The sequence below is a fragment of the Sarcophilus harrisii genome, chromosome 5, assembly GCF_902635505.1.
Source record: "Sarcophilus harrisii chromosome 5, mSarHar1.11, whole genome shotgun sequence".
NCBI classification, from domain to species: domain Eukaryota; kingdom Metazoa; phylum Chordata; class Mammalia; order Dasyuromorphia; family Dasyuridae; genus Sarcophilus; species Sarcophilus harrisii.
In genome coordinates this window covers 85,374,957-85,391,997 of record NC_045430.1, presented here as the reverse complement: position 1 = coordinate 85,391,997, position 17,041 = coordinate 85,374,957, and the positions used below count along the sequence as shown (strand labels likewise).

At 35.2% G+C, this 17,041-nt stretch overlaps 1 protein-coding gene across 1 annotated transcript; it reads left to right on the top strand.

Moving 5' to 3' along the window:
- The first annotated feature begins 14,535 nt into the window (after window positions 1-14,535).
- Window positions 14,536-15,474, top strand: LOC100917011 (olfactory receptor 6C2-like). The gene has a single exon (XM_003772148.2). It carries the CDS (start codon window positions 14,536-14,538, stop codon window positions 15,472-15,474), a length of 939 nt encoding a protein of 312 aa, XP_003772196.2.
- Window positions 15,475-17,041: the final 1,567 nt, after the last annotated feature.

Genomic DNA, 17,041 nt, shown 5'->3' with positions numbered 1-17,041 from the left:
TATATTAAAGATGGCAATACTCCCTAAACTATTCTATTTATTTAGTACATACCAACTGTGACTTCTAAGAAAATATTTTAATGATCTAGAAAAATAACCACAAAATTCATATGGAATAATAAAAGGTGGAGAATCTCAAGAATTCAATGAAAGCAAATCAAATGAAGGTGGCCTAGCTATACCTGTTGGATCTAAAAACTATATTATAAAGCAGCAGTCACCAAAACCAATGGTATTAAGAAATAGATTAGTTGATCAGTGGAACAGGTTAGATTCACAAGACAGAATAGTCAACTATAGCAATCTAGTGTTTGACAAACCCAAAGATCCTAATTTTTGGAATAAGAATTCATTATTTGACAAAACTGTTGACACCAGGGGAAATTAGTATGGCAGAGGTCTAGGCATGGACCCACACTTAACAATCGTATACCAAGATAAGATCAAAATGGCCCATGATTTAGGCATAAAGAACTAGATTATAAATAAATTAGAGGAACATAGGATAGTTTATCTCTCAGACCTGTGGAGGAGGAAGAAATTTGTGACCAAAGATGAACTAGAGACCATTATTGATCACAAAATAGAAAATTATGATTACATCAAATTAAAAAGTCTTTGTACAAATAAAACTAATGCAAACAAGAGTAGAAGGGAAGCAACAAACTGGGAAAACATCTTCACAGTTAAAGGTTCTGATAAAGGCCTCATTTACAAAATATATAAAGAATTGAATCTAATTTATAAGAAACCAAGCCATTCTCCAATTGACAAATGGTCAAAGGATATGAACAGACAATTTTCAGATGATGAAATTGAAACTATTGCCACTCATATGAAAGAGTGTTCCAAATCGTTATTAATCAGAGAAATGCAAATTAAGACAACTCTGAGATACCACTACACACCTGTCAGATTGGCTAAGATGACAGGAAAAAGGGGGGGCAGAGCCAAGATGGCGGAGAAGGCACACACGACTTTCTAAGCTCTTCTCTTACCCTCTTTATCAATATTATATCGAGCCTGAAAAATAGTCTTGACTGCTACAATTCATAAAGATAAGAAGTGTAACAACTCACCAGCCAAAGAAAATCTGCAGTCTCGCCAAAAAGGTTTGTTCCTGGGAGGGGAGATCACAATCTGGGAGAGAAATTAGTTCCGAGGAGAGCCTCAAACCAAAAGTGAAAGCAAGATCTCAGCACGTTTGCAGCCCCAACCCGCAGTACAGGGCTTTTCCTTGGGGCAGTTGCGAACCTGCACGGCAGGAGGACACAGCCCAGGTTAGCCTCTAATCTGTGCAATGTGGGGCTCGGCTTGGGGCCATAGAGCTTTCACAGGGTCAATTTGCAATCGGGCAGAGACGTTGGGACAGAGACGTAGGGGCAGAGTTCCGGGCAGAGTGCCAGTAGAATTAGCGGTCTGCGGTCAGCTGCTAATACCCACAGCCCCACAAGAGGCTCTGGCCTGAGGCAGTGACACTTTCACCCCTTAGTCTCTACCCTAGAGCAATCGCTAACCCACACAGCCCAACTGGGCACTTCAATAGCTCAGTCAGTGCTGAATCCACCTCCTGTTGGGGAAGGGAAAACTCTCACTCAGAGCACTCCCATACCCTCAGAGCTGGAAACCGGTTTACATCTCTCCTGTTCTGCAGAGGAAGCTGGTAACCCCCTAGCCTAGGAGATATACCCTAAAGGCTTTAAAACATGAATAAAAAGATGAAAAGAACGATGACAGCTTCTATGCAGAAAAAGAGCAGGTCAGCAAACCTGAAGAGACTATTAGCAAACATGCACCAGACTGTCCTCTTTTACATGACGCTCTCATAGAAGAGACCATTTAAAGTCTCAAAAGAGAGTTAGAAGATAAATGGGGAAAGGAAAGAGAAGCCTTACAAGAGAGCAACAACTTCCTGAAATACAAATTCGAAAAAGTAAAAAAATCTCAGGAAAGTAAGAATTGTGAATTGAAAAAAAGAATTACTAGAAAGTAGAATTTGTGAATTGAAAAGACAAAGAACCTAAAGAAAGTAGGATCTGTGAATTGGAAAAAGAAAATAATTCACTAAAAAAAAATTAGTGAAATGGAAAAAAATTCCACAGAGCAAAACACAACATTTAAAACCTCAATCGGACATATACAGAAAGAACTAAAATAAAGCTAATGAAGAAAATAATTCTTTAAAAATTAGAACTGAACAAATAGAAACTAATGATTCATTGAGACAGCAAGTAAAAATCAAGCAAAACCAAAAAAATGACAAACTGGAAAAAAACATGAATTATCTACTTGCAAAAACAACAGACTTGGAAAATAGATCTAGGAGAGATAATCTGAGGATTACTGGACTTTCCAAAAATTATGATGAAAAAGAGAGCCTAGATACTATTTTACAAGAAATCATCAAAGAGAACTGCCCAGATGTAATAGAATCAGAAGGTAAAATAGGCATTGAAAGAATTCATCGAACACCTTCTGAAAGAGACCCTAAAATAAAAACCCCAAGGAATATTTGTACAAATTTCAGAACCATCAGATTAAAGAAAAAATTTTACAAGCAGCCAAAAAAAAACAATTTAAATACCGAGGTGCCACAATAAGGATTACCCAAGATCTGGCTGCCTCCACATTAAAGGATCGAAGGGCCTGGAATCTGATATTCCAAAAGCAAAAGAACTTGGAATGCAGCCAAGAATAAACTACCCAGCTAAACTGAGCATTTTCTTCCAGGGAAGAAGATGGACATTTAATGAAACAAATGAATTCATTTGTTTCTAATGAAAAAACCAGAACTAAACAAAAAATTTGATCTCCAACCATAGAACTCAAGAGATGCAGAAAAGGTAAAAAGAACCTTGAGAATTGTATTTCGTTTAGATATACAAAAAGAATACATGTATAATTTGATTTTACTGATATAACATAAAAAGGGAAGTCGATATGGAAAAGGGATGATGGCAGAAAAGGTGGAAGGAGGGATAAAAAGAGGAAACCACATCCCACAAAGAGGCAAAGGAAACCTACATATCTGAGGGAATTTAGAGAGGGGAGGAACATTGTGTGATTCTTACTCTCATCAGAGTTGGCTCAAAGAAAAAATAATTGACATTTGTTTTAGAGAAAATTCTCTCTTACCTCATTAAAAAGGGGAAAAGGAAAAGGAAAAGAAAAAGAGTAATAAGGGAAGGAAGGGGAAAGATTCAAAGGGAGGAGGGAGGGATCTAAAGAGGGTAAATCGTGATACAAGTGGGGACATAAGTTTAAAAAGGGGAAAGAGGGTTGGGAGCAAGAAAAGTAAAGCATAATCTGGGGTTATTAGGGATGGCAGGAAATACAGATTTAGTAATACTAACTGCAAATGTGAATGGGATGAACTCCCCCATAAAAGAGGAGGCAGATAGCAGACTGGATCAAAAGTCAGAACCCACAATATGTTGTTTACAAGAAACACATTTGAAAGCAGGAGATACATATAGAGTAAGGTAAAGGCTGGAGCAAAAATCTATTATGCTTCAGGTGAAGTCAAAAAGAGAAGCATCCTATCTCAGATCACAAAAAGCAAAATTGATCTTATTAAAAGAGATAAGGAAGGAAACCACATCCTCAAAGGGTCCATAAACAACGAAGCAATATCAATATTAAAACATATATGCACCAAGTGGTATGGCATCCCAACTTCCTAAAGGAAAAGGAGAGTTGCAAGAAGAAATAGACAACAAAACTGTAATAGTGGGAGATCTCAACCTTGACCTCAGAATTAGACAAGTCAAACCACAAAACAAATAAGAAGAAATTAAAGAAGTAAATAGAATATTAGAAAATTAGGTATGTTGGATCTTTGGAGAAAATTGAATGGAGATAGAAAGGAATATACTTTCTTCCCAGCAGTTCATGGAACCTATTCAAAATTGACCATATTTAGGACATAAAGACCTAAATTAAGTGCAAGAAAGCAGAAATAGTAAATGCTTTTCAGATCATGATGCAATAAAAACTATATTCAATAAAAAGTTAGTAAATAGGACCAAAAAGTAATTGAAACTAAATAATCTCATCTTAAAATGATTGGGTGAAGCAGCAAATTATAGATACAATTAATAATTTCACCAAGATAATGACAATGATGAGACGTCATACCAAAATTTGTGGGATGCAGCCAAAGTGGTAATAAGAGGGAATTTTATATCCTTAGAGGCTTACTTGAATAAAACAGAGAAAGAAAAGATTAATGAATTTTTGCAATTAAAACTAAAAAGACCAAATTAAAAGCCCTAATCAAATACTAAATTTGAAATTTAAAATTAAAAGGAGTAATTAAAAATTTGAAAGAAAAAACTATTGAACTAATTAATAAAACTAAGAGTTGGTTCTATGAAAAGCCAATAAAATAGATAAGCCTTTGGTAAATCTGATTAGAAAAGGAGGGGAAATGAAATTAGTAGTCTCAAATGAAAAGGAGAACCTTCCACCAATGAAGAGGAAATTAGAGAAATAATATGAGTTATTTTGCCTAACCCTTATGCCAATAAATTTGATAACCTAATGAAATGGATGACTACCTCCAAAAATATAGACTTCCTAGACTAACAGAGGAGGAAGAATTTTGAATAGTCCATTTCAGAAAAAGAAATAGAACAGGCATAAACAACCCCTTAAGAAAACCTCAGGACCAGATGGAGTTACATGTGAACTGCCAAACATTTAAAGAACAATTGGCCCAATGCTATATAAATTATTTGATAAAAAGGAATGAGGAGTCCCACCAAATTCTTCTATGAACAGACATGGTCCTGATACCTAAACCAGGTAGGTTGAAAACAGAAAAGAAAATTATAGACCAATCTCTCTATGAATATTGATGCTAAAAATCTTAAATAAGATATTAGCAAAAAGACTACAGAAAATCATCTCCAAGATAATACACATGATCAAGTAGGATTTATACCAGGAAATGCAGGTGGTTCAATATTAGGAAAACTATCAATATAATTGGCCATGTTAATAACCAAATTAACAAAAACATATGATCATCCTCAATAGATGCAGAAAAGCATTTGATAAAATCCAACATCCATTCCTATTAAAAAACACTTGAGACTATAGGAACAAATGGACTTTTCCTTAAAATAATGCAGCATCATTTAAAACCATCAGTAAGCATCATATGTAATGGAGACAAACGCAACCATCTCAATAAGATCTGGAGTGAAACAAGGCTGTCCACTATCACCATTACTATTTAATATTGTATTAGAAACGCTAGCTATAGCAATAAGAGCTGAGAAAGAGATTAAAGGAATAAGAAAAATGAGGAAGCCAAATTATCACTCTTTATATGACATGAGGTATACTTATAGAACCCTAGAGATTCTGCTAAAAAGTTATTAGAAATAATCCACAACTTTAGCAAAAGTTGCTGGTTATAAAATAAACCCACATAAGTCATCAGCATTCTTATATATCACTAACAAAATCCAACAGTCAGAGTTACAAAGAGAAATTCCATTTAAAGTAACGACAGATAATATAAAATATTTAGGAATCTATCTGCCAAGGGAAAATCAGAAACTTTCTGAGCAAAATTACAGATCACTTTTGACACAAATTAAGTCTGATCTAACCAATTGAATATTAAATGCTTTGGATAGGGCGAGCAAATAATAAAAAGATGACAATATTACCTAAACTAATCTATTTATTTAGCGCCATACCAATCAGACTCCCAAAAACTATTTTAATGACCTAGAAAAAATAACAAACAAAGTTCATATGGAAAACAAAAGGTCAAGAATTTTAAGGGAATTAATGAAAAAAATCAAATGATGGTGGCTTATGTAAAAGATTTAAAATTATATTATAGAGCAGCAGTACCAAACCATTTGGTATTGGCTAAGGAATAGATTAGTTGATCAGTGGAATAGGTTAGTTCAAGGGACAAACAGTCAACAACTATAGCAACCTAGTCTTGAAACCCAAAGACCCCAGCTTTTGGATAAGATCCACTGTTTGACAAAATTGCTGGGAAAATTGGAAACCAATATGGCAGAACTAGGCATTGATCCACACCTTAACAATACACCAAGATAAGGTCAAAATGGGTTCATGACCTAGGAATAAAGAATGAACTTATTTAAATTAGAGGAACAAGGATAGTTTAACCTCAGACCTGTGGAAGGAAGGAATTATGACCAAAGAAGAACTAGAGATCATTACTGATCACAAAATAGAAAAATTTCAACCATACCAAACTGAAAAGTTTCACAAACAAAACTAATGCAGACAAGATTAGAAGGGAAGCAATAAACTGGGAAAATATTTTTACAATCAAAGATTCTGATAAAGGCCCATTTCCAAAAATAGAGAATTAACCTAATTTATAAAAAAATCGTCATTCTCCAATTGAAAATGGTCAAAGATATGAAAGACAATTCCTCAGGTGAAGAAACTGAAACCATTTCTAGTCATATGAAAAGATGCTCCAAGTCATATTAATCAGAAAATGCAAATTAAGACAACCTCTAAGATACTACTACACACCTGCAGATTCTAAGATGACAGGAAAAAATAATGATGATTGTTGGAGGGGATGGGGAAAAACTGGGACATTGATGCATTGTTGGTGGAGTTGTGAACGAATCCAACCATTCTGGAGAAGGTTTGAACTATGCTCAAAAAGTTATCAAACTGTGTAACCCTTTGATCCAGCAGTTACTACTGTGCTTATATCCCAAAAGAGATACTAAAGAAGGGAAAGGGACCTGATGTGCATGAATGTTTGTGAAGCCTGGTTTGTTGTGTTAGAAACTGAAACTGAGGATGCCCATCAGTTGGAGAAGGTGAATAAATTGTGGTATATGAATATTATGGAATATTATTGTTCTGTAAGAAATGACCAACAGGATGATTTCAGAAAGACCTGGAGAAACTTACATGAACTGGATGCTGGAGTGAAATGAGCAGGACCAGGAGATCACTATATACTTCAACAACAATACTATATGATGACCACTTCTGATGGACCTGGCCATCCTCAGCAATGAGATCAACCAAATCATTTCCAATGGAGGAGTAATGAACTGAACCAGTTACACCTAGAGAAAGAACTCTGGGAGATGACTAAAAACCATTACATTGAATTCCCAATCCCTATATTTATGCCCACCTGCATTTCTGATTTCCTTCACAAGCTAATTGTACAATATTTCAGAGCCTGATTCTTTTTGTACAGCAAAATAATGGTTTGGTCATGTATACTTATTGTGTATCTAATTTATATTTTAATATATTTAACATCTACTGGTCATCCTGCCATCTGGGAGAGAGAGTGAGGGGTAAGAGGTAAAAAATTGGAACAAGAGGTTTGGCAATTGTTAATGCTGTAAAGTTACCCATACATATAACCTGTAAATAAAAGGCTATTAAATAAAATATAAAAAAAAAGATGACAGGAAAAAATAATGATGAATTTTGGAGGGAATGCAGGAAAACTGGGACACTGATGCATTGTTGGTGGAGTTGTGAACGAATCCAACCATTCTGGAGAGCAAACTGGAATTATGCCCAAAAAGTTATCAAACTGTGCATACCCTTTGACCCAGCAGTGCTACTACTGGGCTTATACCCCAAGTAGATACTAAAGAAGGAAAAGGGACATGTATTGCTAAAATATTTGTGGCAGCCCTGTTTGTTGTGGCTAGAAACTGGAAAATGAATGGATACCCATCAATTGGAGAATGGTTGGGTAAATTGTGGTATATGAATGTTATGGAATATTATTGTTCTGTAAGAAATGACCAGCAGGATGAATACAGAAAAGGCTTGGAGAGACTTACATGAACTGATGCTAAGTGAAATGAGCAGAACCAGGAGATCATTATATACTTCAACAACGATACTGTATGAAGATGTATTGTGATGGAAGTGGATTTCTTTGACAAAAAGACCTAACTCAGTTTCAGTTGATCAATGATGGACAGAAGCAGCTACACCCAAAGAAAGAACATTGGGAAATGAATGTAAACTGTTTGGATTTTTGTTTTTCTTCCCGGGTTATTTTTACCATCTGAATCCAATTCTCCCCGTGCAACAAGAGAACTGTTTGGTTCTGCACACATATATTGTATCTAGAATATACTGCGACATATTCAACATATATAGGACTGCTTGCCATCTAGGGGAGTGGGTGGAGGGATAGAGGGGAAAAATTGGAACAGAAGTGAGTGCAAGGGATAATGTTATAAAAAAAAAATTACCCTGGCATGGGTTCTGTCAATAAAAAGTTATTATTATAAAAAATATATATTAAATGAAAAAAAAGAAAATATAAAAAAATAAGATGCCACCTCTCCTAATTCTGTGACTTTGCTCTAGGATTCCCCCAAACTTAGAACACACTGACCCTCAGACCTCCATCTCTTAGCTTCCTAAATGTTGCTCAAATTCCACCTTCAGCAAAAACTCTTATTTGGTCCCATCTCAACTTTGCTAACATCCTATCTTCCCTCTGAAATCACTTTCCATCTATTGTAGATATATCTTATACGAGCAGTTATTTAGATGCTTTCTCCTATCTTAAAATGTTCACTAGGATAGGGATGACATTTTTGTCCTTTTTAACCCCAGCGTTCAGCCTAGTGTCTGACATACACTAAGCATTTAATAAATCCTACTTGACTACTTGACTACCTAATAGATTAATAAAATAGTTCATTGCATAATATGTAATAATGTAATAATGTTTTGACAGATGGAAGTGAATTCTGGAGACCATTCAGACAATGAGGAAGAGTAATAAGTTGTCATTCTTCCTCTATCACCTGATTTATTGCTATGTATCAAGCCTGTATCTGATGCTATTCTACTTTTTCCATTTCATATGAATACTGGCCCCTAGTGCTTATTATGTCTTTGCATTTAATAAATCATTTACATTAATTACTATTATATAATGTTCTTCCAAGGGTCCTTTTATTCATGAACACATGGAATGCCTATTACCTGTTTACAGATGGAAATGAATCTAAAACATTCAGACAATTTGAGAGAATGGTATCTCTGTCATTCTCCATCTGATTATTCATGATACGAGGATCTAAATGGCTAATTCTGAAACCATTTCATTTGGAATGGTTCTAGTTTCCTTTATCTTGCCAAATATATTACATCAAATCATTTCCTACTTTTAATTGGATCGAAGTATTTGATGGCATCATTTAGAGTTGCATAATGAGAAAGATGGATTGCATATTCCAGTTTGAAGATGAATGAGTATCCTCCCAAGAGAACTCAGTTCGGTCTATTTGAAGAAGGTCACATTCTGTATTATGATGTGTTCTTTTCTTTCATATAATACTTACTGCTCAACTTTAAGACATTGAAGAGATTTGAGGGGCAAAAAATTGATTACTGAGACCTGAACTAAGTTGATATTGCAGAAGTGATGTAACATAGTATAACTAGTTCTCCCTATTTGATAGGATCATATCAGAGTGAGTGTTTTCATGTAAACACAGTAACTTTAAGATATGAAAGATGAAGGCAAAAAATGGATATGGATGAAAGGCGAGTGGCAGGAAAGAAGAAAGAAGGAAATGGAACCATTCTCTTGAATGGCTGATTTCAGCAAAAAAAAAGAAAGAAAGAAAGAAAGGGAAGGAGGGAGGGACGAAGGAAGGAAGGAGGAAGGAGGAAAGAGGTAGAAGAAGAGGAAAGGAAGGAGAGAGTGAGAGAGGGAGGGAGGAAGAAAATAAGAAAAGAAAAGAATTGTGACCAGGTCTTAACCCAAAGAGAGGGAAATTTTACATTCTATGGTCTTAAAAACTCATATGTTCACACAGACTGAATATAGGTAACATCATCAAATAGACAAAATCGTAAAAGAAGAGGGATGACTAGCTATCTCAGTGGCCAATTGCAATGCCAGAAGTAAGGGCACAGATGAGCCCCTTCTACTTGAGGACAGGATAGAAAACAAAATTATCAGATAGAGTGACCCAAATCATAAGAATCAGGGAACTCTTCCAGAATCCCCTTTATTGTGTCCTCGCACAGGCTATTCCCCCAACTTCACAGAAGGAAAAAAAAGAACTCTCTGCTTAGCACTGACAAAAAGTCTATTTTAATAATCCAACAAGTCCACTGAATTGTCAAAAATGAAATCCAGCTTCTGTATCCAAGATATTCTTCTTCTAAATTGCCTGGCCATTGACTTCTTCCCTAAATATAAGAGGGGTCAAAGTTAGAGCTTCACATATAGGTGAATTACCTATGTGATCTCAGTAGTTTAGGAAGTTTGCTTTTTTGCCTTTTGCTCCATATTTCTTGAACTTTTTGTATCATAGTTATTTTCTTTAAATCAAAGTTTCTTTACTGGAAATGAAAACACTCTTAAGAAAGTTGACACAGAAAGTAGCAATATTTCAAGCCTGAGAGCATAAATTATTAAGAGGAAGGGCACTCTGTTGGAGGAAGTAGGAAGCTTACTTCTTCCTCAAAAGGAAATAATTGTTTAAAGTGGCACTAGGGGAAAAAAATAAAGTGGCACTAGGAAGAAAGTTTATTATGAAGAAAAATGCAGAAACAAGTTTCTACTAGCCTACAATTCTGGTTCACCAAGTCATTCTATGTGGAATTTTTTCTTTCTTTTTTTTAAAATAATACCTTTTTATTTTCGAAAATGTAAAGATTATTTGCAATATTCATCCTTGCAAAACTTTGTGTTCCAAATTTTTCTCTGTCCATTCCCCGCCTCCTCTCCCCTATTCAGAAAATAATCCAATACAGAGCAAACATATGCAATTCTTCTATACATATTGACTATGTGGAATTTATTTCTATAAAATCTAAGCAAAAAAAAAAAAAAATTGCCTCTCCAAAACTCATATATCCAAGAATCCAAGATCATTTCTTCATGACTATGATAGTATTAGAGTTCAAGGGACCACAACAATTGTTAGGGTTCCACACTGCAATCATGAGGTGTCTCAAAAGAATTTGCAGGCTTACACTCATCTCCAAGTCAAGGTGTAAAGTTTAATATAATTTTAATGCCAATGAAAGCAGGCTAAATTCCAAAAGAAGTTAGCAAAAAACCAGGAGTAAGAAAGTAAATTTATAAGGAAAATTTAGAGAGATCAAGTACTTCATGTCACTGATAAGCTAATTTTATGGCTTAGAGGTGGAGTTAGGGAATGTTATGATTCTGACTTTGTGCACAGTTGCAGTACCCATAATTCTTTGGGCAGAGTTCATGAAGAAAGCAACAAGAGGTATGTTTTTAACCCTGAAACATCACCAGGTTAGATGGTGGGCACCCAATTTTGTTTCGCACCAGCATGAATTTTAAGCAGCTTATTCTTATTGCTCATTAGTTTCAAAAACCCTATTATCACTAAACAACAGGCTGTCATATGACAGCCAATGATATTTGTGGGCTCAGTACCCTGATGATTTAGAGTAAACTAGGGCAGAATAGCCTAAGGGAAGAAATCATTTCTAACTACATCATAGCTGATCAAAGATAAAGTAATTAAAAAGAATGTGCCAGAATATAGTGGAGATCCTAGGTAAGGAGAAAAGGGGAAAAGAATTAGAACCAGGGACAAGAATTAGAGACAGCTCTGAAGTGTAAAGAACTTTAAGCCCCTTAAAACTCTAATTTGTAATTGGCATTTTTTATAGGGTAACTCTTCCCATCTGTTCTTTGAAAGGTCTCACAGATAAAATGACTAGAGGACATACAGGAAGTACAGAAAAGAACAACTGATAAACTTAGGGAAAAGAGTTGCTGTTTAGTTTTGTCCAATTCTTCAGGATTCAATGAACCATATTATCAATGGAGCTTTCTTGTAAAGGAAACTGGAATGATTTGGCATTTGCTTCACGAGTGGATCTTTTTGCAAAGATACGTAAGTTAAGCTTTTGGGGGGTTATACAATTAGAAAGGTTATGAGTTTGTATTAGAACTCATAGCCTTCTGACTCAAGGCTTGCTCCCTAGCCACTGAAGCATCAGCTGCTCTAAGATAAGAGAGAAGCATACAGAAAATTAGGTTTATAATTGATATAACAAGAAATGAACCTCCTACCCCCCAAAAAAAAGAACTGTGTTAGGGATGAGAGTTTGCAGCTGCTAGTGGAAATAAAGTAGCCTCAGGATTATCCAATGAACAGTAATGTGCTTTACTCCCTATACTAGTTGGAACAAAGGTGACAAGCAAACCATGTGAGTGTCTGTGGAGGCCTTATGAACCTAATAGGGACTAGAGACAAGCCTTCTGAGCAGAAGCTTATTTAGAATGAATGAATTGTGTTCTAATGGACTCCTTAGATATGCTTATCTGGAAGAGGAGGGAGAGGGGAAGCAGGTATGCTTCCTTCTTGGATCTGGATCTTCTCCAGGAAATTGAACTTCCTCCCTGCACAATTATTGGCCTTACACTTCACTTTGTGTTTCTCTTGAAACATGCTACACAATTGCTTCCATTCTTCTTGAGTTCTATTACTATTTTCCCTCTCCTAAGATTTCTCCCTTCCCAACCCCCACCAGTCTAATTCCCAAAGCAGTTAATGATATAAGCTTCTATAGGAAAATTCCTTCTCCCTAAACATTAGCATCTGTATTAGATGGTCCTAAGCTCCACCACCACCCTATGTATAAGAAATTTTCACCAGATACAATAATGGTTTTGCTTCCCCTTATGGACCCAGGGGACTGATTTCCTTTGAGTGTGCTTGTTATTCTGTAACTGTGTCTTGATGAAGTATTTTTTAAGAAAACATGAGATCAGAAAGAGTAAAATGGGTATAGGAGATCAATGTCCTTAGGTATTAGATGTGGAAGCAATGACCATGGATGCACGATAGGGGGTTGGGGGATGGTTGGGAGGGGGAGAAAGAGTTTCATGCAGAGATTCCTAATGGACATTAGCTCATTTAGCTACATGTCCTTAAAGGATATTGGGATGTGGAGAGAATGGTTTCTGGACTGGTAGGCACTGATTCTTTCCATCAACAGATAGATCTACAAGTAAAACTTCAAACTAAGTATTAGTTGTTACTCTTAGTTCTAGTTCTCATTTTTCCTTCCATCACCTGTCATCTCCCCAGCAATCTCAGCATTGCTTTGGTTATCATAAACTTTGAACAAATTAGATATCTGTGCTGCTCTTTTCTGAAATCTGACATCTTAAGAGGAGATGGAGCCTGTTCAAGGAGAAACCACAAGGTTCTAGAGCAATGAAAGGAATGTGTTATCTGGTTGTATAGAAGCTTAGTGTTATGATAGAGGAAAGAGACCAGAAGGGGTAAGAAGGTAAGGAGAAGAAATGAGTTCTTTAGAAGAGGTACATTAAGGAACAGAACCAATTAAGGTTAAAGAATATTCACTATGCAAATAAATATATAATACTAAGAAGCTTTTCCTGAGTAAAAACAGTTTATAAAAATTGAAAATTGGTAATAACATTAAAAGTGCTATAAAATATTAGACAAAAGAAATTCAAATTAAAACCATTTATTAAAACTCTGAGGTTGTACCTCATACACCACTTATACCTGTGAAAGTCAAAAATTGATGAAACTATACAATTACTAGGAGATCTGGAAAAATCAACAACTAACACACAATTGCTAGCCATAAAGATTACTCAAAATGATGCATAAAATAATTTGGAATTTTCTGAAAAAAATGAAGAAACCTGAGCCAGTGATCTCAACACTGAATATTCATTCAAAGGAGGTTAACGACAGAGACACCACACATATTCCAAGAGATCAGGGTACATTCTGTGACAGCAACAAAATGGATAGGAAATGACTCTGACAGGGAATGGTGAGAAACTTTGTGCCATGTGAATATAAAGTGTAATTGGCAAACTGTCATAAATAGTCACTGTGTCAAGCAAACTTCTTGCTTGAAGTTTTATATAGGTCACAAAAGGATTCAGTAAAGGAAGTGTATTTAAAGAGTATAGTAAGAAACCAAAAGGAATCATAGTTTTCTAGATAATACAAAGTAAAGTAGATTTGGATGAAATGGGATAGAGGCAAGGAACTGGGGTAAGGGAAAGAGAGAAAGATTGCAGGAAAAAAAGTGTTTACACAAATGTTAAGTTTATTAGCTGATAGACTGCTCAAAGTCATTGTGCATAATAAAATGTTGGCATCATTTGTTTTTACTCATAAAAGAGAAAAGGACCCAACTTTATATCCAACTTGAAATGGTGATTTATTTTATGATGCCTCTTCTCACTCCAATGTCTCTGTCTTGGTCGTTGTGTCTGTCTATCTGTCTCTTTTTGTATCTCTGTGTCTCTGTGTGTCTCTCTCTGTCTTTCTCTCTCTCTGTGTCTCTCTCTGTCTCTTCCCCCTCTACACACACACACACACACACACACACACACACACAAACATATGTTTCTCTGTCTCTATCTTTGTCTCTGTCTTTCTTTCTCCCTCTTCCCCTCTTTCTCTCTTTTTCTTACTCTCACTTTCTTTTTGTTTTGCCCACAGATCCATTTAAAGACATATATCAAAAATGAGAAATCATACAGGGATAACATTGTTCCTTCTTCGGGGATTAACAGATGACCCACAGTTGAAGATTCTGCTTTTGATCTTTCTGTTTCTAACCTACATCCTGAGTGTAACTGGGAACTTGACCATCATCACCCTCACTTTAGTGGATCAACATCTTAAAACCCCCATGTATTTTTTCCTCAGGAACTTTTCTTTCTTAGAATTGTCATTCACAACTGTCTGTATTCCCAGATTCCTATACAACATGTCAACTGGAGACTATACTATGTCCTATAATGAATGTTTCACTCAATTATTTTTTGGAATTCTCTTTGGGGCCTCAGAGTTTTTTCTCTTGGCTGCCATGTCTTATGACCGCTATGTAGCTATCTGCAAACCCCTGCACTATGCAGCCATCATAAACAACAGAGTCTGTAATCAGCTCCTCCTGAGTTGTTGGGTGTCTGGGTCGATGATTATCATTCCAGTAGTTGGTTTTGGTCTTCAGCTAGAATTCTGTAACTCTAATATCATTGACCATTTTGTCTGTGATATATCACCATTGCTGGAGATCTCATGCTCTGATACACAGTTCATAGAAAGAATGGTTTTAGCCCTTGCTGTGTTCACACTCATCATCACCTTAGTGTTAGTGGTTCTATCTTATGCATTTATCATTAGAACTATTCTGAGATTCCCTTCAGCTGAGCAAAGGAAAAAAGCCTTTTCTACTTGTTCCTCCCATATGATTGTTGTCTCCATGACTTATGGAACCTGTATCTTCATCTATATCAAACTTCCTACCAAAGAAGGGGTGGCTTCGAATAAGATAGTGTCAGTACTTGCAACCTCAGTAGCACCTGTAATGAACCCCTTTATTTATACTCTGAGGAATAAACAAGTAATTAAAGCTTTTAGAGACACATTGAAAAAGATTGTTTTGATTTCAAAGTTATAAGAGGAAATTGACCTTCAGAAGCAATGTTAGTAAATTAAAACTTGAATAACTTTGAACCCTTTATTCTGGATTTTATGACCTAATTTGATTCTCTACCTAATGTTCCCTTAGCCAAAGCTTTTTTCGCATCTTTTTATCTCCTATCTATACATCTTCATTGATTGAGGCTTTCTCCTCCACATTCCAATCCTCTTATTAAGGATTTTATTTTCAACCACATCACTCATACATTCATTTCTATAAAAGTCTAATGAATATTTTTTATAACCAACTAGGTATAAGAAATTCATTATCAATGAAATTTCCATTCCCCTATTTAATAGTCAGTATGCATTTGTTAAATGTGCTTTATATACACTCCAGCTCTTCTTCAAGTTGACTTCTTCCTAAAGTCTTTCTTTTCCATTAGGCACTTGAAGTAAATCTGGAAACATACCTTATTTTTCAAGCCAGAAACCAGATGACTGAGATTTTTCTTCTCCCAAGCTCTCAACAACTCTGACACTCAACACTCAACTAACAACTCAACAACTGACACTCATGCCAGCAAAGAGCATAGAGTATTGTGTCTTCACCGATAGGATACACCCCATACAAATAGTTTTAATTACAAATAGAGCAATTTGAGATCCCAGGGAAGATGAATGATTTTGTACTTTTTTTAAAGAGACCAATCAGTGAAATGGATTATGTATACAAGATATAGAATCAAGAGAACACATGTACCATAATATTCAATAAATACAAAGACCCAAATTACTGGTAGAAGTATTCACTATTTGGCAAAACCTGCTGGGAAAGCAATCTGGCAGAAATCGGAGTTAGGCTAGTACTTTATATTATATACCAAGGGAAGTTACAAATGGATGCATGACCTTGATTTGAAAAGTCATAGCATAAAAAAATTAGAGAAGAAAAGAAGAAATTATCTTTTATATCAATGGCTAACTAAGAGGTCATGTTTAAATAATTCATAGAAGAAATCCTACAAGATTATATGAACAAATGTTTATTATATAATATTTTTAAAGTTTTGCAAAAGCAAATCCAAAGAAGTAAAAATCAGAAGTGAAACAAATAAATCAATTTGAATGACACATTCCTAATTGCTGTCCATTGCAACGATGAATATAAATGTAAAGTAGAGAAATATTTTATTTGAATTAAATTAAGAATTATATCATTTTTAATCATTTAATAAGATAAGTAAAGTTGAATTTTCAATATTTTATTACTCCATGCATTCAAACTCCATACTCCAATTATTGAACTGCATTGAACTGATGCTAGCACAGAATAAAAGTTAAATCAAAGAAAAATACCTTTAGGAGTTGTATACAGTATACAGAAATATCAATATATAGCCAAAACAATGAACAATCACTTATTATGCTCCTATTATGTGTCAGGCACTGTGCTAGATAGTGGAGTTATAAAGACAAAAATTTAAACAACTCTTCTAAAATAACTAGTATCAAAACTATGCATCAATATGTATGGGACAAACAAGTAAATCTATAATATGTTAATAATAATACATCGGAAATGAACATAAACCATGAAATAA